Below are 22,677 nucleotides of genomic sequence, written 5' to 3'. Positions count from 1 at the left end.
CACTTCCGGCCACTGAGTGTAGTTTGAGATCGTTGAGGCAGTTAGCTTCTATACTGCCAGCACGTGACTGCATAAATATTTCTTGAGTGGCACGTACTTCCAGAGACCTTGTCGGTGATTCCAACCTTTGTCAAAGAGTAAGAGAATATTGTTAACGGGATGTACTGTTTAATGATTCCCATCCTTCAACTCACTTCAAATCTTTTCCCGCTTCCGCTCTAACCAGAGGCGTTTGGATGGAATCCTTGAAGATCACACCGCCTTCTCCTTCCACCCTCAGCGAGGTGGCACCGATGCTGACTTCGTCCCGATCCACCGAGAACAAACTGGTTCCGTGAGTATCCGCCACCCGGAAGTTATTTGCCAAAACTTCCAACCGATCGTGACCAAGAAACAGTTGGTTTTCCAGGTAGCCATCGGAATCTCGCGTGTTGATACTAAAGTTTCGCGATGATTCTATAAATAACAAGTAAAATCCTTCAAAACAACTTCTCAACCTATCCCGTAACCCTCACCTATCGATATCGGTTGGCCGTGTTTCGAACGAATCGAAGAAGCTCGCAAAATGTCCAACACTAGCGCCTGACCCGTAAGCTGAATTCCACCCGAAACTATCTTCAACTGACCCATTCCGTCCTGCAAGATAAGAGAAGAAAATCGCTAATTAGTAGAAAAACGAAAGACCAAAAAAATCGCTAGGCTAACTAGGAAGCAAAGGATCCGGTAATGAAGAAGTTAGCCACTACTTTCCCATCTACCAAACCGGAATCAAAGATTGTTATCGCCTGGCTAATACGAGTTAGGAAAAAACGAAGTATCCTGCCGCCTATAGGACACGGACAGCCGATGTGAAACCCGGGGAAAACACTTTGCCATACAACATAAATAAACAAACACGTGTCTCTCAATCAGAGTGTAACCTTCATCTCTTCCGATTCTCCGAGAGTTACCAGTTTGCCATGCCCGAGTAACATGGCAGACAGGTTTTCCCACACTTTCGGTCTCGGATCACCTCGCAGTCGGTGAACTCTGGCTGCTCCGACTTTCCAATTTCCGTAGGTAAGCTGCTTCTGATGGGGCAGGAAAGTTTCAATTTCACCCGTCATATCATTGTCAGCCGCTCACTGCCAAATGAAGTGGAAAAGCTGGGACGGAGAGTTTTCACGAGCCCATACGAGGGGTCGATAGATCTGCTTGAAAACAAAAGCCTTTTTTCGTAATACTTTTGTCAGTTTAGTGAGAATGAATGACGACAACTGAAATGCTATAAAATCAAATATTGTTGGTTCTCTTAGAATTTAAAATGTAAGTGGCAGGAAGCTGATAAGTTTCACTTTTAAATTGGGCTTTTCGAAAAATTTACCATATTTTATTCACAAAATATTCATTCATAAGCAGAAAATAATATTATTTTTACGTTTCGTCTTTGACTCATCAGTGCAGAGCAGTTCAAATTGAACTGCTTAGTGCTAAACTCGGCAGTTCAATTTGAGTCGCTAAGCAGACGTAAAGTTTCTGCTACTTACAGAACACTTTTAGTTTTGCAACGGAGTGCAATGTCTTTTCTGACGTGCCGAACGAAAACGTGTTTTCGACTATTTCTGGCCGATGCAGGTATGGTTATTTAGGGGTTAGCCAAATTTTGTGCTAGGGCACATAACCGTTTTTATTATTTTTACGTTTCGTCTTTGACTCATCAGTGCAGAGCAGTTCAAATTGAACTGCTTAGTGCTAAACTCGGCAGTTCAATTTGAGCAATAATAGCAGAAAAATTAATTTATACATAACTCAGCAAAACCGGTCGTTTATTTCAAAATATGATAGTAGAATTATATGTACATGAGAAACAGTTAGATAAGATGTCAATCCGCCTTTCTGTTAATTCCTCGAGCATTGTGTGGTATATCTGCCATTTGGTTCCTTACGGTATCATCGGTACCATTTGCTTTTTTTTTTAGTTTCGTAGAATTTCCCATTTAACAAGAGCCTAGTACTTCTGACGAAATTCGAAACAGTTAGTGAAGTGGCTTTTTTATCACCTCTCAAGTAACAAATTTTCTAACGGTAGCTTATGTGTAACTAGTTTGCAATATGACATGTTCAAAGATGTTCTGCTTGGGAGCCTAAATAACTATTTGGTAACTAATTATGTTATGAATAAACATTGCCTCTTATTTATGTTATAAATAAACATGTTACCTCTTTCTAACTCATGTTGCGTACAAAACATGTTCGTGTTATTGTTGCAAAATATTTTGGACTTAGTCGTATCAGAATCAGTTGCGGATTTTTACTTGGGATATTTGACCAAGTATATAGAACAATGCCATTCCCATGCGGAATTAGCATAGCGACAAGAGGCCAAATCAAGCTAAAACAGAGCTAGAGATCCGTGGCTTCTGATAGATGATAGTAATCACTTTAGCAGATATTTCTCCTCGTACTCATACCAACTGATAGAACCGGTATGAGCGAAACTTTAAGATTTGCGACCAAAACTACATATGGCCTGCCAAATAACAAGTACTACTTCGGCATTCCTTCGCATTACGATGTGACAAACCAAACGCGGAAGCTGTTTAAAGTCATTTAGCACATGACACAATCCCGGGCCTCACACATAAAAAAATCACAAAATCGTTTTGAATGACCGAAAAGTGAAGTTGCATGAGTTAGCTGACATCATAGAGATATCAAAAGAACATGTTGGCTTTATATTACATGTGCATTTGACTATGAGCTCTGTTCAAAGTGGGTGCCGCATTTATTCACTGTTGACCAAAAGCGAGAACGTGTTGATGATTCTGAACAGTGTTTATCCATGTTTAAACGTAACAAACCGACATTTTTGCGTCAATATCTGACAATGGATGAAACATGGATTCATCACATCATTCCGGAATCAAAACGATCGTCATCTGACTGAACAGCAAATGGTGAATCTCAATGGCAAAACTACATGAATTGAATTTTGAATTACTCTCACATCCACCGTATTCGCCAGATTTGACTCGAAGAGACTGCTGGCTATTCGCAAACCTAAAAAAAGCTCGCCGGTCAGAAATTTCTCACGAATGAGAAGGTGTTAGCTGAAACTGAGGCGTAGATGAATAAAGTCAATTTGAACCAAAAAAATCGTATTCTCTTTGTTAAGCTCGGGTCTTTTCATGACTCTAATACCGTTTTCGTTTTAGAACCTACACGCGGGCGACTCTAACTCCGAGTAAAACGAACACGTGGTACGCGCCCTAAACAACAACTCATATAAAAAAGAAAAAATAAACAAACTCGCATGAATGCGTGGTGCGACCCGAGAAAATTTTCAGAGCGAAACTACACGATTTGAGTCCGATCTAGAGCGACCCCAGGTTGCTAAAACAAACTCATCAAAAGTTGTTTTGGCGACTCTGGGTCAGCTCTCGGGCTGCTCTGATCAATAAACGAAAATGGTATAAGACTGACGAGCCTAAGACGAAACGTAAAGAAAAGTAAAAACGGTTATGTGACCTAAGTACAAACATTAGATAACCTCAGGCTTTCGTTCCTACCGGTACTATAAATGACTCATTTATAGTACCGGTAGGAACGAAAGCCTGAGATTTTCGACCACAACTACGTATGGCTTGCCAAATAGCAAAAACTTCTTCGGCGTTCCTTCGCATTGCGAAATGAAAAGTCAGACCCGGAAGCTGTTCAAAGCCTTTGAGCACATATGTTTGGTAGTCTATAAAAATACAAGCAAATTTTAAACAATAAAAGCCTGTTTTAATCCCTCTTGTGGTGTAATGATGCTTTTCTCATTTATCTTTCATTAGAAATCGATGCAAGTTCCGATGGAATTTTCGATAATCTGTTTCCAGAGCCGGAACTCGGAGACCCTACCAGTAGTGAAAGTCTAGATATAAAATCTGTTATGAACATTTTTTACTTATCTGTGTCGTAAAATGTATGACGATTATAGATTTTTACCAATATATAATAAGTTCAGCGAAAAACCTAATTCATTAAAATGTTGATTTTGGAGATAAACACTTTGTTTGAATTAAGGGGTGGGTAGAGTCTAACACTGTTTAAGAATCATTAATTTAATTAGAAGGGAGAAAAGTTTTTTACCCCCAAATTTATGCTAGATGCACAAAACTATTTTCATATGTTTACGTTTCGTCTTCGACTCATCAGTGCGTCAGCAGATTATGTTGAACTGCTGACGCAAACCCCCAGATCAACATAATCCGCTGAGCACAGTTTCGTTCGAGACGTCAGTTTAGACGTTATACTTCTTGTGTAATAAAAAAAGTGTCTTGCAAATAGCATTAACTTTGATCCGGGGGTTTGCGCCAGCAGTTCAACATAATCTGCTGACGCACCGATGAGTCGAAGACGAAACGTAAACATATCATTTATTTATTTTTTTATTGTATTTTCTCATAGTAAAACATTTCAAGAATATTATGTGAAATTTTCAAACCTATCGGAACAAAACTCAGCATGTTATGGACCTTTATCATTGCTTATCTCATACTGGGCAAAGGCAAGTGATCGGCGTACAGGCGCACAAAGTTTCATTATAATAAAATACAGAAGAAAAAATATCTTTTTTTTGTAATGTTTGAACCTACGCGCTCGCTAGAGTAATAAATTGTTTCCTTCAATTTTATACACAAAAAACATTCAGCGCGTTTTTCTCGTAAGTAGGTTTTGAAAGTCCGTATCCATCGTCATTCAATAACTACTGCAAAATTTTTTTTTCAAACTTTGCCCACACTTTCTACTTGTAAAATACCAGACCCCAAGGTTTTTCTTTTCGTTGTTTGTTACTTTGGGGAGGTTTTACAGCTACAAAATGGCGGAGTTTTTCGTGAAAAATCGTAGTTTTGACTTTAAACAATCACGAAAAATTAAAAAAAAATTAAAAAAATCAAACAGAAACGTCTTGAAAAACATCTATTCTATCTATGCTGCTTTGATTTATTGACTTCTGATTAGCCTCCGCTGAGATATAGTGGACACCGAAAATCATGAAAAAATCGATCTCAAACATGCCTCTTCATCGACTTATTTCTCAATATTTTTCCACGAAAAAACTGCATAATGTTGTTCAAAAGATACTTTGTATTATGCAATTATGATTTTTTTTTTGTTTTTAACAAAATTCGCAAAAATGATGTTTTTTTAGTTATATTTTCCCCGGTTTGCAAGGGTTTTCAAGAAATTTAAAAAAAGCGGATGTCGTATTCTTGAACTTTGAAATGACCCGACACATCATTTCTTTGCACCTATTCTTCACATCCGTTCCGAAAACAGCTATATGATTGGAGATTTTCACATTTATCACAAAAAACTTTTTTTACGAAGTGAATTCCAAATTACGTAAACTTCTTTTACGAACCAAATCTCAAATAACGAAAACTATTTTTACGAGCTACCTCGATTTACGAGCCCCCGTTTAGTTCGTAAAAGGAAGTTTCGGTAAATTTCGATTTAGTCAATCAATTGAAAATGAAACCAAACAAAAACCAGTGCTCCTGTTACTGTTGTATAAGAAATTCATGTTAAATGGGTAGTAATACTTTTCATACAGCGTAATGAAACATTCCTTGTGATTGGATTTTTATTTTTGGTATTATTAGCAATATAATCACTTGTGATGGTGTTTTCTTCTTCCGTACCAGCACATGCCGAAGCGTACCGGTTTTGCATCGTCATTTCGTATGACGGTTTGAAAGTTTAGACAATCATTTGCGATATAATTTCGGAACCGGAAGTCTGATCTGGACGAAATTGCACAGCATCTTTTAAAATAATAAGAGTTTTAATTTGCATCAAAATTAGTTAAAAAACGGTGTAACCATGGCTGAGAAATGGAAGTTTTTCTTTACTAAAGCTTTCGGAACCGGAAAACGGGAACTTGTCGTTTCAAAGTAGGTTTATATACCCACCAGCTAACGGGATCTGCCGACTAGAAGTATTTCCTAGTCAGTTTTTTTTTAATTTGTACCTCGTTTCGTCATCACTTGTGAAAAAATACTCGGCAATGAAAATTTTTTCATGTATCGCTCTGTTATACCGAAACAGGAAGTTGGATCCAAATCGGTTTCCGGGCATTTTTATAAGCAATTTAAGAACTTTTATGTGCTTAGTTTGTGAAAATCGACCAAAAAATTTCTGAAAAAATTGAATGCATATATTCACAAAAATTTGCATATGTCATCACTCTGTAATTCCGTAAATCGCGTAAAAATGAAATTCAATAGCAGAGTATATTAGCTGATTTGATACCTGTTAATGGTTTAAGATTTGTAGTCCTGAAAAGGACCATTCGTTCTCGTATTCACCACTGACTGAAACACAAGTTGAATAATGACGGGTGTAGTTTCACTTTATTGGCGTGCAACAGGGTCTATTTATAGATTCGGTTGTTTTTTATGTTTATTATTAACACAATAACAACAATCTTTCACCTTCTTTCGCGGATCTAAACTGAACTATAAATCTTTGAACACAATGGGCTGCCAAATATCCAAAAAGCCTAATGAGTGCGACGAAAATGAAGCCATGTTCGAATGGATTCTCTGTTCGGTTGTTTAATGAGACTGTCACATGGAAGCGCGTTTACAAAGTCAATCCATGGGCCGAAATAATTGCTGGTTTATAAGATATTCAAGCTGTCCGTTTTAACCCCGTGTCCGGTCTAGTCCTGATCAGTCCTAACAGTTACTTGAGTTTGAGGATCACAAAAGTCGGACCCGCCTTTACTAAATGACTTTACTGTTCTGTTGTTCAATTCAGAAACGATTCGATACTGGAACCGGAATTCGAAATTCGGTTTGGCCGAAGCAAAGACATCATATTAACAAGATATCCAGCTCTCACATTTCTCGAACAAATCATTGGCAACATCCTTTTTTGCGAGCATGTCGCCCTCAGTTGAGTCCGCATCGAATCTCATACATAGAAGTAGGAGAGAGAGAAATGTCAAATTCGTGCGAGCCAAAATAGCAGGGCTGCGCATCCATACAATTGACATGATGTATTGAATGTGATGCCGTGCGATGGCGTTGCTGAACTGAAGATTGATGTCGCTCCAAGCTGACAGGGTCTGGCCGAAGTCAGACAACTTCACCTGAGTAGCTGTATAGTTTACATTTGTTTCAAAATGTTTGAAAATCAATGTAGACATCTTTGAGGAATCGCAGTGCGAATTAAATTTTTGGGTGCCTTCCGAAACGAAAACTGAATACAACCAAAAATGAAATAAGTTTATTTGATTATCGACTATTTAAATCTGCTAACCCGATAAACCTGATTAATTCATGTGAAATAGACATTTTTATTCTAATCACCCTGGATCTCCGAAACCGAAAGTTGGATCTCACTGAAAACAAGATGTTTTATAGAATCTTAAAACTTTTCATTTGAATCTTAGATCGGTTCAGCCATCTACGAGAAAAATGAGTTACACAGTTTTATTTTGTTTCACATATCATCCTGTAGTTCCGGAACCAGAGGTCGGAACCATACATAATTCAGGAACCTTGTTTGGGAGTATACGACTTTTCGTATGAATCCGAGTTTGTAGAAAACGGTTGAGTCATCTCCGAAAAAAAGTAAGTAGCTTAAACCAATATAATTATGGAATTGCTTTCAACTCGAAAATGCTGCCATTATCTGATTTACATATGGCATATTCGAACGATTATGTTGCCAAAAAACGAACCGTGCTAAAATCGGTTCGAGGCAAAATATCATGCTGTACACAGTCTTTTGGGTACTTAGAAACAAATGTATGTAACAGTATAAAAAATCGTGTTTTATGTTGCTCCTAAGCATTTCTGTGCCAGACAGCGCTCAAAACTTCTACTGCTGGAATAGGGGAAAAAGTCGCTTACACAAAAATTTCGATATCTCCGTTAAAAAATGGACGGATTTTAACAATCAATGGCTTGTTGGATAGGTATTACCGTGCGGAAACTAAGTCTGCAAATATATTCTGTTTTCAAGGTCAATTGTGACAGATACTGTCAAAAAACTGGTAATTTTGACATAAAATTTCGTATAACTCAAAAAGTAAACATCCGATCTCAAAACCATTCAATAGCGTTCAGGGTGACGAGGAGACCTTTCATTTGCGACTAGTTTGATCAAAATCGGTCCAGCCATCTCTGAGATCTCGACCTCTTAGTTGATAACACACATACAGACACACACACATACACATACATACACACACGCATACACAGACACACACGGACATTTGCTCAGTTCGTCGAGCTGAATCGATTGGTATATGACATTCGGCCCTCCGGGCCTCGGAAAATTTTTCTAAAGTTTGAGCAAATTCTATACCTATATTTTATATTTACAAAAAAGATAAAAACAAAAAAAACACAAATCTCCAAATAACTATGGGAACGTGCCACTTGAGCCAATTAGTTCTGATTCCTGATATTCATTAGAAATTATGTTTGGTATGTTTTTGTTAACATCAAATTAATTCTTGTTTACATTACGCAGTAGTTTCCACGAGTTTCACAATTGTTTTCCATCAAACATCTCTTATTGTCGAATATACGTTACATGGTTACATGATTGTTATTCGTAACAACGGAACAACTTGAAAATATGGGAAACATAGACAACATAGAAAAAGTGCACTTTTTGCTTAACTCAACAGTTACCAGAATAATAAAAGAAACTAACTTGATAAGATGCACAATCAGTACAAAAATACAGGACAGCAACTTTAGGTACTGCTTGGGAAAAATCATGAAAAAGTGTACATTACTTCGTGTTCTCAGAGATTGTTTAACCGGTCTGAGAACTATTTTGTCGTGAATACGACTTAGTTTACTATAAGGTGCCTTTTCAAAATTTACCCTCTGTGAGAGTGATAAGTTTTTGATCGTGAATATCTCTTGTTGTATGTAACGAATCAACATAATTTTTGCTACATGCCATCGGAAATATGATCACAATTTTATGATAAATTTTTAGTTGTATTTAATAGCAAATAGTTCAAAATTAAACTTTTCTGAAATGTTTGGTATAAACGAGTATAATATAATTCATAAGGCGCGTTTGCCTTGCTCGTATTTTAAAAGCTCATAGCTCAGTGATCTGTGGAAGGATTTATATAATCGAACTACCAATAGAATCGAAATTTTTCAACTTAAGCGTGTGAAGAAAAAGCATTGAAGTACACTATTGAAAAACCTATCTCATTTGACCCATGTCAACACCAGCCAATCAGAACGCGTTCTGAGGAAGAGAAAAACATATCTGCTGCTGAACAACAAATCGTTTGTGAAAAATGTTCCGAAAAGTGATGAATATCGTAGTGAGTTCCTCAATTTGGTCCTTCCGCATGCTAGACACGAATCCTTACAGCATATTGATAGTTTCTTTCAATAAATTATGCAAATCCGAAATGAAATAATTGACATTAAAATTCTGTATGTGGCTATTTTTATAGCCGTTAGGACCGCCCATTAGTGAAAAAGCTACAAACGAAATCACGTAAAAGAAAGCTCCTAACAAAAATTGAATCAGTTTGGATTCTATCGCCAATGCGAGCAGATGTATTTTGTGCCGTTTGCAAAGCTAGTTTCGCTTCCGACAAGAGCGATTACGTCACAGCTGCCAGTCATTTGCATGGATGATAAAGCAACGGTGGAGAGCATTACAAAAAATCAGCCGTTCTAATGGCTCTAAAAGTTTTCTGCAGAACTTTTAGGATTTGTTGTTCGCAAATCGAAAGGAAATATCATCATTTTAGTGCAAATCTAGAACAGTTTAATTAGATTTGTTCACTTTTCGCTGTGTGAAATTCACAGTAATCGAGATCTAGTGAAGCCTTCTTTGTTTTTGCGAAAAATGTGGAAAAGGGGAATGCTTGCATAATTCATACAATTGATCAACTAATTGATATTCGGAAGTGTTAAGGAACATGTCAGTTGTTTTCGACTGACGTGTATTGCAACAACATTGAAGTTTTTCAATAGTACACTATTGAAAAACCTGTTTGATTTAACCCATGAAAGCACCAGCCAATCAGAACGCGAGATGTCTGAATCTATACAAGAGCATTCATATAAAAGTTGAGTGGTTAATTTTTCCTACCATTTGCTGAGCAACTGTTCCCGAAACAAGACACGCGAGAGCAACATCGAGGACCTGTCGTCTCACTGTTTCCCGATCTGAATGCACGAGACACCGTCAGCACAATGACACCGAAAATCCGTAAAAAAGGCAGCCAAAAAGTCCAGCAAGGCCCATTGCTGAAACAAGACACACACGAGAACCATATCTGATCTCAATATTTCCTACCAAAAGATTCATCAAGATGGAAGCTAAATTAATTTACACCGTCACTAACACATTCAATTACGAACGGCAATGCGAAAGCGAAAGTGATGATTTTGAACACATCTTTATACTAGTATACAAATATGCCGTGCGAAACAGAGTTGAACAAATGAAAGAGATGAACAAATGTTTCCACTTGATTTGCGCATTCTACTTTCCAGGCGTATCAGAACTGGCTAAACTTAAAGCTATTCTAAAGGGTGATTTTTTAAGAGCTTGAGAACTTTTTTAAACAATAAAACGCATAAAATTTGCTAAATCTCATCGGTTCTTTATTTTAAACGTTAGATTGGTACATGACATTTACTTTTTGAAGATAATTTCATTTAAATGTTGACCGCGGCTGCGTCTTAGGTGGTCCATTCGGAAAGTCCAATTTTGGGCAACTTTTTCGAGCATTTCGGCCGGAATAGCCCGAATTTCTTCGGAAATGTTGTCTTCCAAAGCTGGAATAGTTACTGGCTTATTTCTGTAGACTTTAGACTTGACGTAGCCCCACAAAAAATAGTCTAAAGGCGTCAAATCGCATGATCTTGGTGGCCAACTTACCGGTCCATTTCTTGAGATGAATTGTTCTCCGAAGTTTTCCCTCAAAATGGCCATAGAATCGCGAGCTGTGTGGCATGTAGCGCCATCTTGTTGAAACCACATGTCAACCAAGTTCAGTTCTTCCATTTTTGGCAACAAAAAGTTTGTTAGCATCGAACGATAGCGATCGCCATTCACTGTAACGTTGCGTCCAACAGCATCTTTGAAAAAATACGGTCCAATGATTCCACCAGCGTACAAACCACACCAAACAGTGCATTTTTCGGGATGCATGGGCAGTTCTTGAACGGCTTCTGGTTGCTCTTCACTCCAAATGCGGCAATTTTGCTTATTTACGTAGCCATTCAACCAGAAATGAGCCTCATCGCTGAACAAAATTTGTCGATAAAAAAGCGGATTTTCCGAATTGACCACCTAAGACGCAGCCGCGGTCAACATTTAAATGAAATTATCTTCAAAAAGTAAATGTCATGTACCAATCTAACGTTTAAAATAAAGAACCGATGAGATTTTGCAAATTTTATGCGTTTTATTGTTTAAAAAAGTTCTCAAGCTCTTAAAAAATCACCCTTTAAATATTTCTTTATCACAGTGATGTGGTCATCCTGAAAAGGACGGGGTTTTCAACTCCTCATCGTTACGGATGGCCAGCTGCAGGTGGCGAGGAATGATTTTCGTTTTCTTGTTGTCACGGGCAGCATTACCGATCAATTCCAACACTTCGGCAGCCAAGTACTCCATCACTGCCGCTAGATAGGCTGGTGCACCGACACGCTCGGCGAGGTTTCCCTTCCGGAGCAGACGATGGATTTTGCCAACTGGGAAAAAGCACGGTTCGAGCGAGACTTTGCCTTGCCCTTAACTCTTCCTCCTGTGAGCGTGTTTCTGCGTGAAAACTCCACAAGATGCTGTTTACTGCTCGATAGCCAATTCAGTATTACTGGCTGCTGCTATACTAACTCTCTCTTTTATATCGTCTCACTGTTTCCTGTTCTGCGAAGGGGAGGTCCCTACACCCTTACCAGTAGCAGGTATAAAAGGAAATGTGATGTGAGAAATAGCGTCATTTAAGTTAAAACAGCTGCTCTGAACGTACGAGACACCGTCAGCTAGATGGCAAAAACCGAAAAAAGGCAGATTTGTACCGTCACTAACACATTCAATTACGAACGGCAATGCGAAAGCGAATGTGATGATGTTGAACACATCTTTATACTAGTATGGGGTCGTGTGAAAATATGCCATGCGATACAGGGTTGCCATATATACAGGTTAATCTATATTTTATTCACACATACATATATACAGATTAATCTGTATTATTATTATTATTATCATTATTATTACTATCATTATTATTATTAAAATAACTTGCATACCGAAGATCGTCGATACATTTCAGACCAGGCCATTGCAATTGTTTCGTACTGAAATTTCGAGAAGAATCAGATCTTCGAACTAGAGGCGTGCAAACCAGCTCATTTTGGTGAACAGCTCCGAACCGATCAGCTCACCAAAGTGAATCGATTCGATGTATCAGCTCATCAGCTCTTTTAGTTTGAACTTAAGGTTCATTTTGTGCGCCGTTTTTCTTATGCACCGGTTTTCTTTCGTATGCATGATCGAATTTGAATCATTTATTTGCAATGATGCAATGAATGCAATGCGAATTAGTTTATCTTTAATTGATGTCGACTAAATTGAATCTCTTAAAGAGCCGAAGATCCGATCAGCTCGTAGCGTGTTCCCTTCGTCATAATGCAGTGAACTGGGAAGCAAATGAGTGAGCTGATGAGCTGCGGTTCTTTTGAAAAGAGCTGTGAGCTGTCAGCTCACTTCAATGATTCGATTCACTTGAACAGCTCAGGAGCGAATTGCCCATCTCTACTTCGAACTTCATAGCTTCAATAAAAATAAACTACAAATTTGTCGTACCTAGCCTCCTATATTGGCAAATTAAAAAGGAATTGTTTCAAGTTTGAAATATATAGCTGTAGAATAGTAGCTGTTTAATGTAACTAATCTGTACTTTAATGTAGGTGCATCGCTTCAAACTCTATTAGTGAAAAAGGGGAAAGCTTGCACAATTCATACAATCAATCAACTAACTGATATTCGGAAAAGTGATGGGAGCCTGCCAGTTTTTTCGTATTCACGACATCCAGTTATGTCTGACATTACCCACCCGCCTTTTTTTACAAACGATGGTCAAAGAAGGTACTAGTTCCATAAAACTTACTGATAAATTTTCCTAATTTGCAGAACTACCGGTCTCCCGTTTTCTGTTCCGGAAGCACCGAAAGTAGTGAAGAAAAACTCCTTCGATTTCTCAGTGACGTTTGAACCGATTTTCACAAATCTTGATTTAAATTAAAGCTCACATTGTCTTCAAGGTTACTGTAAAATTTCGTCAGAACTCTACTCTCGGTTTCGCAATTACAAGGGATTTTCTCAACATTAGAATCAAAAAAAGATCTTAGGTGCCATAGAAAATTACAGAATTCGATTGCCGGTTCCGGAGTTACAGAATGAAGAGTGTTAAAAATTTTATATCGTCACTTAAAGCGGCAAAGAAAAACACGTAAACAATATTATAAAATGGGCTCGAAACTATTCCAATCGTTAGTCATTGTTAGTAGACGGTCTATCAAATTAACTCCGGGAATCCTGATTCCCGATTCCAGAAGCACCGAAAATAGTGTTCAAATTCGCCAAAATGGAACTTAGTCTATTCTCTCAGCGATCGTAGGCTCAGGTAGAAGATCTTATGATCGCATATAATATTCCTGAATTTCATCTGGAACTACTGAGTGAAGTGTAAAATATTTTATACCGCCACCTAAAGGTCGAAGCAAAAGAGGGAAAAATTCGTATTATTTAGGTTCAAAACTGTTCCAATGTGTAGGTCATATTTGTTGCTTGCCATATGAATCAACTTCGACTATTCCGGTCCTTGGAATCCGGTTTTGGAAGCATTGGATACAGTGGTCAAAACTGTGAAAATGATCTATTTTCACAAACTAGTAGGTCGAAGGATAGGTCTTACCATTTCATACGGAATTTCTAAATTTTTTGTGGATACCACTTCCGTTTCCGTAAATACAGGGCAAACAGGATTTGTAGATTTGGTTATTCAATGAACACCTTTGATGTGGAACACATCTTCATTTTCTATATAGGAGTGTAAATCAGAAACTCAAGGAAAAATACACTTAAAAATGTGGTCAGGTTTTAAACACTTACAGCTTAGTCTATTTTGTATCAATTATTAATATTATTTCATCATTTGATTGGAAATATTTCTAAGTTTCGATTTGAATGTATCAAGCCACGTATTTTCAATTACATATTGCTGAAATTTCGATTAGTAGCGAGCAGTGTCCTATTTGTCTGTTAAAATTCTCCGGCATACCGGATTTCCCTGCCATAGACGACGGTTTTTAAGGAGTAAGCGATATATCAAAGGGAAAACATCGCTCTGATTGGTCAATCAATGCAAAAGCGAACCTGTAGGAAGCACGCGAATCTATAAATATAAGCAAAATTATAGCTAACGTTTCAGTCCTACGAGTAGCATGCTAGAGGTAGGTTATTGCTAGACAGCAGGACAAAAAGTGCCATGAAACGATTTGAAGCTTTAGTTGGTATGCTCTGATCTTGTGTCATGCAGAGATGGCATTTAACCAGAGTGATACACGCTGGCGTCAGATTCTTGTCCACACCGAGGATGCAAAAAACGAAGCATCGCACAAAGAGGAAAGCGCACTTCTTCTCAGTGTCATATAGATAGCATTTGAGTGTGTGCTTGTGGTTAAAGCAGCTGACGCGAATGAAACACATTCTCTTCGCATGAATCGCTCTCACGCGCTCTCGTCTAAATACACCCAAGTGACCACTGGCGATTGATGGTGAGCGAACACTTCTGTGAACTTCAATTAATACAGAGTAGATCTGGCCTTGCTATGAAAAATTTGCAAGGAAATCCGAAAATTTTACGACAAATTGTTTTATTTAGCTGATTTTGCGTGTCCACGCTTCTTCTACGCAAACCATACAGCAGAGTGCTCACCGGCGTGTACACCTCTGTGAAAGTATCTGCATCCACCTCAGAGAATTTATTAGCTAACGCTCTAGCACTTAGGTGCGATTCAGTGGAGGAGGTAAAAGGAAATAAACAAACGCACTCATGATGCGTGCACACTTTATACAGCAGTGGTGTATATATGTGAAAGAGAAGAGCTCTCGTTGAAGTTGTCAGTGCGAGGGGAGAAATTTTGCTTGCTCTTCGTCACACAGAGGAGATGGACATCTCTGGTGTCATGCAAGTTCGAACGAAATTCCATGTTATGTCGTTTCGCCTAAGAAATTGACAACTACCCCAGGATAAATTTTGAGTGCGATTAATTTCTAACTTATATAAGATGAACTCGATTGATAATGAGAAGAAGTTTATCGGTTCAACCGAAATCGCAGAATCGCGCTATAAAAATAACTGCTTGCATACAAAACTTGAACACAAGCTTGGCGAAGAGAAGCTTTAATATCAAAATCGTATCGCAAGTATGTACCTTTGTACAATTGCATACATTTGGGATATTGCTGTAATTTCGTCGGCTATAAAACAAACAATAAAAGCAGACTCTCGTGCAATTGCGGATTTAAAAGTGTGACGATTGATTAAAAATGTCGATCATTAGAAATTTTGGTTGCCTTGTTCCACATCAATGGCTCGAACAACCCCATGGGGCTGATCTTTGTAGTTTTTCAAAGGATTCCACAGTAATATTTATGAGGGTATGAGTAATATAAGAAAGCTATCTTCATACCACTAGGTGGATTGAAACAGAAGTTTCTAAATCACAAAAATTCTACTTCAAAACTCCGTGGTAAGTTTTCTGATAAATGAGCTCAGTTAGTTTCTCCTAATGAATAGTCAACATTTGCCATAAACATAATTAAAAAGCACTTCCACACCATCCGTGCACCCACCGTGACTGGAATGCCCTTCTGTTGCACATCAACGGAAAGTAATATAAAGTGCCATGTAGGAAGGAGCTGAAGGGCTCAATGATGGTGGCAGAAAAATGATCAACTTTTTCCGTTTGTGCCGTTATCCTCCCCAACCCTTGGTCGTCGTCATCGTCGTCGTCGTTTGTTTCACTTCATCAATCCGATTCCCAACAAATTCCTAAGAAATGAACAACTTTTACTTTTGTTTTCCACCACGTAAAAAGGTGAACTACTAGGTGACTACTTCTCGCTCCGTCTTCTGCGGTTCTCCATTGTTTTCCCAGGCGGACAGAGAAATCCCCCTGAGTGAAGCGCCCGGCAAGAAGCCAAAGGGGGAAAAAAGATAACAGAAGGATAAAGTTAATAAATTGCGGTGTTTTATGGCTTAGCACATGGCACCGACTTTCTGCCGTGCTGGGCTAAGATTGGCTACTATTCTTAGCCACACAAGAGCAGGACTTTGGCACTGCAAGTTCAACACAAAGTGCGTTTATAATTTTTGGAATATTTGAAACATTTGTGAACAAAACTTGTCATCCGCTTTCCACAGAAAAGAATTTATATTTCCGTAGATTAAAACTTTTCCGGTACTTTTCACCGTGTCACAGGTCAGATGACAAAGTACGCCCCAGTGCGGCAGCAGGAGGGCAAACCAATCCAATCAAATGGAAACGGTAATCGGTTTGTGATATCTGTTGTTTTGCTTCCTCTTGCCAGTCTTTTTCGTGTGTTGGGGTTTCTTACAGGCCAGGGAGAAGTAAATGAATCGAAAAAGGGAAAAAAAACCACTGCTGCTGCCTGCCGAACCATCCTTTCCCAACCTGACAAAGTGATAAGAATGCGGACACCGAACTGCGTGGGCGGCTGGGAGGGAAAATGCCGGTGGTTGGGAGTTTATAGGAGTCATTAGTAGCAATTGACTGGCTGAGTGAATCGGAAACAATGGGGAGAATCCGACGTGGCGTTTGTGGGTTAAATTAAGCGGAAGTTGTAAAAGTAAATGGACTCTGGTTGTGTGAACTCTGGCCGGTTCCGGTCCACCGACGGACGACGAGGCCGGGTCCGGACAACCAGAAGAAACATCTTAAATGAGTCATTCGAACATGTGGGGTCAGCATCGAACGTAAGCAATGAAGATTTAATATTTGTGTACTGCAATAAAAGGGCTTATCGTGTCATGGTGTTTTGCTTACTCCGGAATCATTGATTTCAATGAAAGTAAGTTTTTTTTTGTTTCAGTGTTCTAATAGAAAAATGCTTCCGTATTCGTAAAACAAACTGAATCCTAACAACTGCCTTCTGACCAAATATCTTTTTATGATCCAAATAATTTTTCATGGTCTTAAACAGCATAATGTCCTATAGTATCACCAATTCATAGTCCCAAAGCAGATTACACACCCGTGACCTCGCTAATAAATACCTTTTTTGTCTGGCATTTATTTTTATTTTTTTGCGTTCCGCATGAAAAAGGACTCCGGTGTATTTGTGTTTAAAAACCTCACACTTCCCGGCCCGAGGGATGACAATGAGTGTCATGATCTTTTAGTTTGCTGAATAGGAAAAAATGGGTAAACCAAAACCCAAACAAAATGAAACGACTAATCGTTTCATTATCATCACTTGTGATCACCGAATCGGGCTAAGGCATTATTTTCGTGACAGAGAGGTCTGGTTAAAGGGTCAAATGCTATGGACTATGTTTTAACCCTTTTAACTCATTCCAAAAGCTGCTGTAGACAGAATTTGGCAATCGATACGTTTATCCGGTTTTACCTCTTCCAATACGTAATACTACGAGGGACACATTTTTAAAGCTGAAGCATCATGTACAGATTTTACAATAGCACAAATTATAACAGGGCATATTTGGGTTTTTCGATGACCTTTCGTTCAGGCGAATGTTAAAGAGAATAAAAACATGCATTAAATGAATATGTGGGTGCTTCGTGTCAGATATTCAGTATTTAAGAATAAATTTTACTGCATTTGGCAGGGAACCAGTGGTGTAATGACAGAGAACGAAAAAAAGGCTCAATGTTTTGATTATCATTTTCTGTAGCACTAGTAGAATTGACTCAAACTCGACTGTGATCTTCATTTAAGAATCGGGAAGCAGCATCGAAAGGGAATTTTTTGTGATGGTCAGTTATCTGTTGTAGTTGGCACTAAAAATACCGTTACCAATTTGGACTTCATTTCAATGGGAGCTCGATGTATCGGGAAAGAGCCGATCTGAATTATGATTAAAACTAACTTGTGGTAGATAATATAAGAGACATAACCGCGAGATTGACATAGATTTTGGTACATTGTTCTGCTAATAAATAACATATTTCAAAACAAAATGCATTAGATCTTTGTAAAATGCTTTGGATTCTGAAAAGAACCGATGGTTACCATTTCTCCAACATCCAATACAGTAAAAAATTGTTCCCAAGTACAAAATTCCTACCGAATGGGTTGCCTAACGTTTGGCGAATGGCGCACAAAGTAAATCTGCCACTTGCTTGTGTGCCCTTCCTTGAAGGGTTAACGTGCCGCACCAAGTCGTGATACCCATGAAGTTGGACGTCGTATGTATTGGTGATTACACTTTTTTTTTTTTTTTTAATAACTATTTATTGGAATATGAGTTAAAATTAAATTATTAAGATTTAAATTGGGTGTTCAGCCACAAGTGGTGACTTTTCAGCCCTGTTATATATATATATGATTTGGTTATTACCATGAAGACATCATTTGCTTCCGCAATTCTGAGATTTTTGTGTAGGGAAAATTCTAAACCTACTTGTATTGTGTAATGGGGAAAAGGAACTTATATACTAACTTACTAACTAATACAGAGAGCGAATCGATTCAATTGAAGATTGCATCGATTTTTGTCGGAATTTGCTTATAATATTATGTGACATTACATCTAATGGTTCTATATTTGTGAGTCTGTGTAACTCATTTGTACTAAACCAGGGAGGACGCTTCAGAATCATTTTCAGAATTTTATTCTGAATCCTTTGAAGCGTTTTCTTCCTGGTGGAACAACAGCTTGACCAAATTGGTACCGCATAAAGCATGGCTGGTCTGAAAATTTGTTTATAAATTAACAATTTGTTTTTTAGACAGAGCTTAGAATTTCTGTTTATAAGAGGATATAAACATTTAATATATTTACTACACTTTGCCTGGATTCCTTCAATGTGATTCTTGAAAGTGAGTTTTTTGTCATACGTTAAACCTAAGTATTTAGCTTGATCAGACCATGTCAATTCCAAGCCATTCAATTTTAGAATGTGATTATTGTTTGGTTTAAGAAAAGAAGCTCTTGGCTTGTGAGGAAAGATAATTAATTGCGTTTTTGCTGCATTTGGTTTAATTTTCCATTTTGACAGATAATCACTGAAAATATTTAAACTTCTTTGTAGGCGACTGCAGATCACTCTTAGATTTCTACCTGTGGCTAACAGACTTGTGTCGTCACAGAATAGCGATTTCTGACAACCAACGGGTAGATTTGGAAGATCAGAAGTGAAAATATTATACAAGATTGGAGCTACACTCGAACCCTGCGGAACACCGGCTCGTACGGGTAGCAATTCAGATTTACAATTCTGATAGCTAACCTGAAGAGTACGATCAGTTAAATAATTTTGAATCATTTTGATCAAATAAATAGGAAACTGGAAATCAGACATTTTTGCTATTAAACCTTTGTGCCAAACACTGTCGAATGCTTTTTCTATGTCTAGAAGAGCAACTCCAGTGGATAACCCAGAAGATTTATTTGATTTTATCATGTTCGTTACTCTGACAAGTTGATGAGTAGTTGAATGTTCATGACGAAATCCAAACTGCTCTGGTAAAAAAATTGAATTCTCATTTATATGAGTCATCATTCTTAACAAGATAATTTTTTCAAAAAGTTTACTGATAGAAGAAAGTAAGCTAATTGGGCGATAACTTGATGTTTCTGCTGGGTTTTTATCAGGTTTTAGGATAGGAATTACTTTAGCGTTTTTCCATCTTTTTGGGAAGTAAGCTAATGAAAAACACTTGTTGAAAATTTTAACCAGAAGTCTCAAGGCAACATCGGGAAGATTTTTAATAAGAATATTAAAAATTCCATCATTACCAGGAGCCTTCATGTTTTTGAGTTTCCTAATAATTGATTTAATTTCATCAAAATTCGTCTCAATAATGTCATCGCGTGATAACACTTGGGTTGAAATATGATCATACTTCAGTGAGACTTCATTTTCAATAGGACTCACAACGTTTAAATTAAAATTGTGGACACTCTCGAACTGCTGAGCTAGCTTTTGAGCTTTTTCACCATTTGTAAGAAGTATTTGATTTCCTTCCTTGAGAGCAGGAATTGGTTTCTGAGGTTTCTTAAGAACCTTAGAAAGTTTCCAGAAAGGTTTAGAATATGGTTTAATTTGTTCAACTTCTTTAGCGAAATTTTCATTTCGCAAAAGAGTAAATCTATGTTTAATTTCTTTTTGTAAATCCTTAACTATGTTTTTCATAGCAGGATCACGAGAACGTTGATATTGTCGTCGACGAACATTCTTCAACCGAATGAGCAGTTGAAGATTGTCATCGATGATAGGAGAATTTAATTTAGTTTGAGCTTTGGGAACTGAAAGATTTCTAGCTTCGATAATATAATGATTCAAATTATCAATTGCTGTGTCGATGTCCGCAGAATTTTCTAAAATAGTTTCATGATCCACATGATTTTCAATGTGAGATCTGTAATCCAACCAATTAGCTCTATGATAGTTGAAAATAGAACTAATTGGATTAATTATAGCTTCGTTGGAAAGTCTGAATGTTACAGGAAGATGATCTGAGTCAAAATCAGCATGAGTAATCGGTTCACTACAAATGTGACTTTGATCTGTTAGAACCAGATCAATTGTAGACGGGTTTTTCACGGAAGAGAAACAAGTAGGATTACTGGGATGAAGAACTGTAAAGTAACCAGCTGAGAGTTGATTATGAAGTATTTTACCATTACTGTTATTTTGCCTACAATTCCACTGGACATGCTTAGCATTTAAGTCCCCTATTACGAAAAATTTCGATCGATATCTTGTAAGTTTTTGCAAATCGCCTTTAAAGAAATTTAATTGTTCGCCGGTGCATTGGAATGGCAAATATGCTCCAGCGATGAAATAAATTCCATGAATGGTTTCAACTTCGATTCCCAAGCTTTCAATAACTTTAATATTGAAAGAAGGTAAAATTCGATGTTTAATTTGCCGTTGGACAAAAATGGCAACTCCACCACCAATTCCAGTAAACCTGTCAAATCGATGAACCACATAATGTGGATTACTTTTCAATTTTACATTTGGTTTAAGAAAAGTTTCTGTCACAATGGCAATATGAATTTTGTGAACTTTGAGAAAATTATAAAATTCATCTTCACTCGATTTCAAAGATCGAGCATTCCAATTTAAAATATTCAAATAATTATTTAACATCACTGTTAAATTTTAAATTCATTATAATATTATTTGCAAATTTCCATCCGATTTGAAATGCTTCAAAAAGTGATGAAGTCGAATTCATTTGGATGATCATTTGAAAAAGTTGATCTTGTAGGTAGATCATTTTATTTTCAGTTATATCGCCTAAATCGACTTCATTTAAAGAAGCGAATGGCATTGAAGGAATATTTGTAGGTAGACTGCCATTAGAAGAAGATGATTTGGCCGGTCTACCTATTAATAAATTGTTTTCGTTAGAAGAAGAACTGCAAGGCGGTCCTGTGTTTTGATTATTTACATTAGAAGAAATAGGAGATAGATTTCTACCTAATATACCAGCATAACTGACATTAGAAGAAGATGATGACGAGGTCGATCTACCTGTCAATAAATTGTTTTCGTTAGAAGACGAATTGGCAGGTGCCTTAGAAGAATTTTCAGGTATGTTCTGTAAATTTAAGGTCGTTGATTTGACTTGTTGTCTAAGCGAACGAGCGTTTAAAATTTTTTCCCTGACAGGACATTTCAAATAATTGGATTTATGATTTCCATTGCAATTTGAACATGAAAATTTATCAGTGGTTTCATTCATTGGACAAACGTCTTTCGAATGCGATTTACCACAATTCAAACACCGTATATCCATATGACAATTTTTGGTTCCATGGCCGAAGCCTTGGCAACGACGACATTGCGTTAAGTTTGCAATACGATTATGCCGTTTATAATGTTCCCAATGAATTTTAATGTGGGAAATGAAACGTACTTTTTCTAAAGTTTTCAAATTGTTTACATCACTTCGATTGAAGTGTATTAGGTAAAGTTCATGGGAAATTCCAGAGCGTGGTTTAGAAGTACCATTCGCTCTTTTTTTTCATAAGTATAACTTGGGAAGGGGCAAAACCAAGCAATTCTTTTAGTTCATTTTTAATTTCATCAATACTTTGATCATTTGATAATCCTTTCAAGACAGCCTTGAAGGGTCTGTCTGATTTTATATCATATGAATAAAATTTATGAAGTTTTTCGGACAAATATCGAATAAGACGTTCGTAATCTTCCAATCCATCCACCAAGACTCGACATTCTCCTCTTCGTCCGATTTGAAATGAGACTTTTACTTCCGGGAGAAAAGTAGAAAGCTCAGTACGGAATGCTTTGAAGTCGGAAATCATCACCGTCACTGGTGGCATAGATTGATGTTTCTTCCCAGAACGACAAGCGTCCATTTTGGGAATTTTTGAAGAATTTTCTTCTA

The 22,677-nt window shown here is 37.5% G+C and overlaps 1 protein-coding gene across 2 annotated transcripts in view; it reads right to left on the bottom strand.

Moving 5' to 3' along the window:
• The window catches only part of LOC131425422 (zeta-sarcoglycan), a 309,985-nt gene that overhangs the window by 1,092 nt on the left and 286,216 nt on the right, over positions 1-22,677 (bottom strand). For both annotated transcript variants that reach the window (XM_058587326.1, XM_058587327.1), the window contains 3 exons: positions 516-636; positions 195-456; positions 2-125 (listed from right to left, as the gene is read on the bottom strand). In XM_058587326.1, coding sequence (XP_058443309.1) covers positions 2-125; positions 195-456; positions 516-636 — 507 coding nt within the window. The remainder of the gene's footprint in view (position 1; positions 126-194; positions 457-515; positions 637-22,677) is intronic.

Source organism: Malaya genurostris, chromosome 1, assembly GCF_030247185.1.
Source record: "Malaya genurostris strain Urasoe2022 chromosome 1, Malgen_1.1, whole genome shotgun sequence".
Taxonomy (NCBI): domain Eukaryota; kingdom Metazoa; phylum Arthropoda; class Insecta; order Diptera; family Culicidae; genus Malaya; species Malaya genurostris.
Note: the sequence above shows the minus strand (reverse complement) of the source record. Positions and strands in the feature narration are given on the sequence as shown.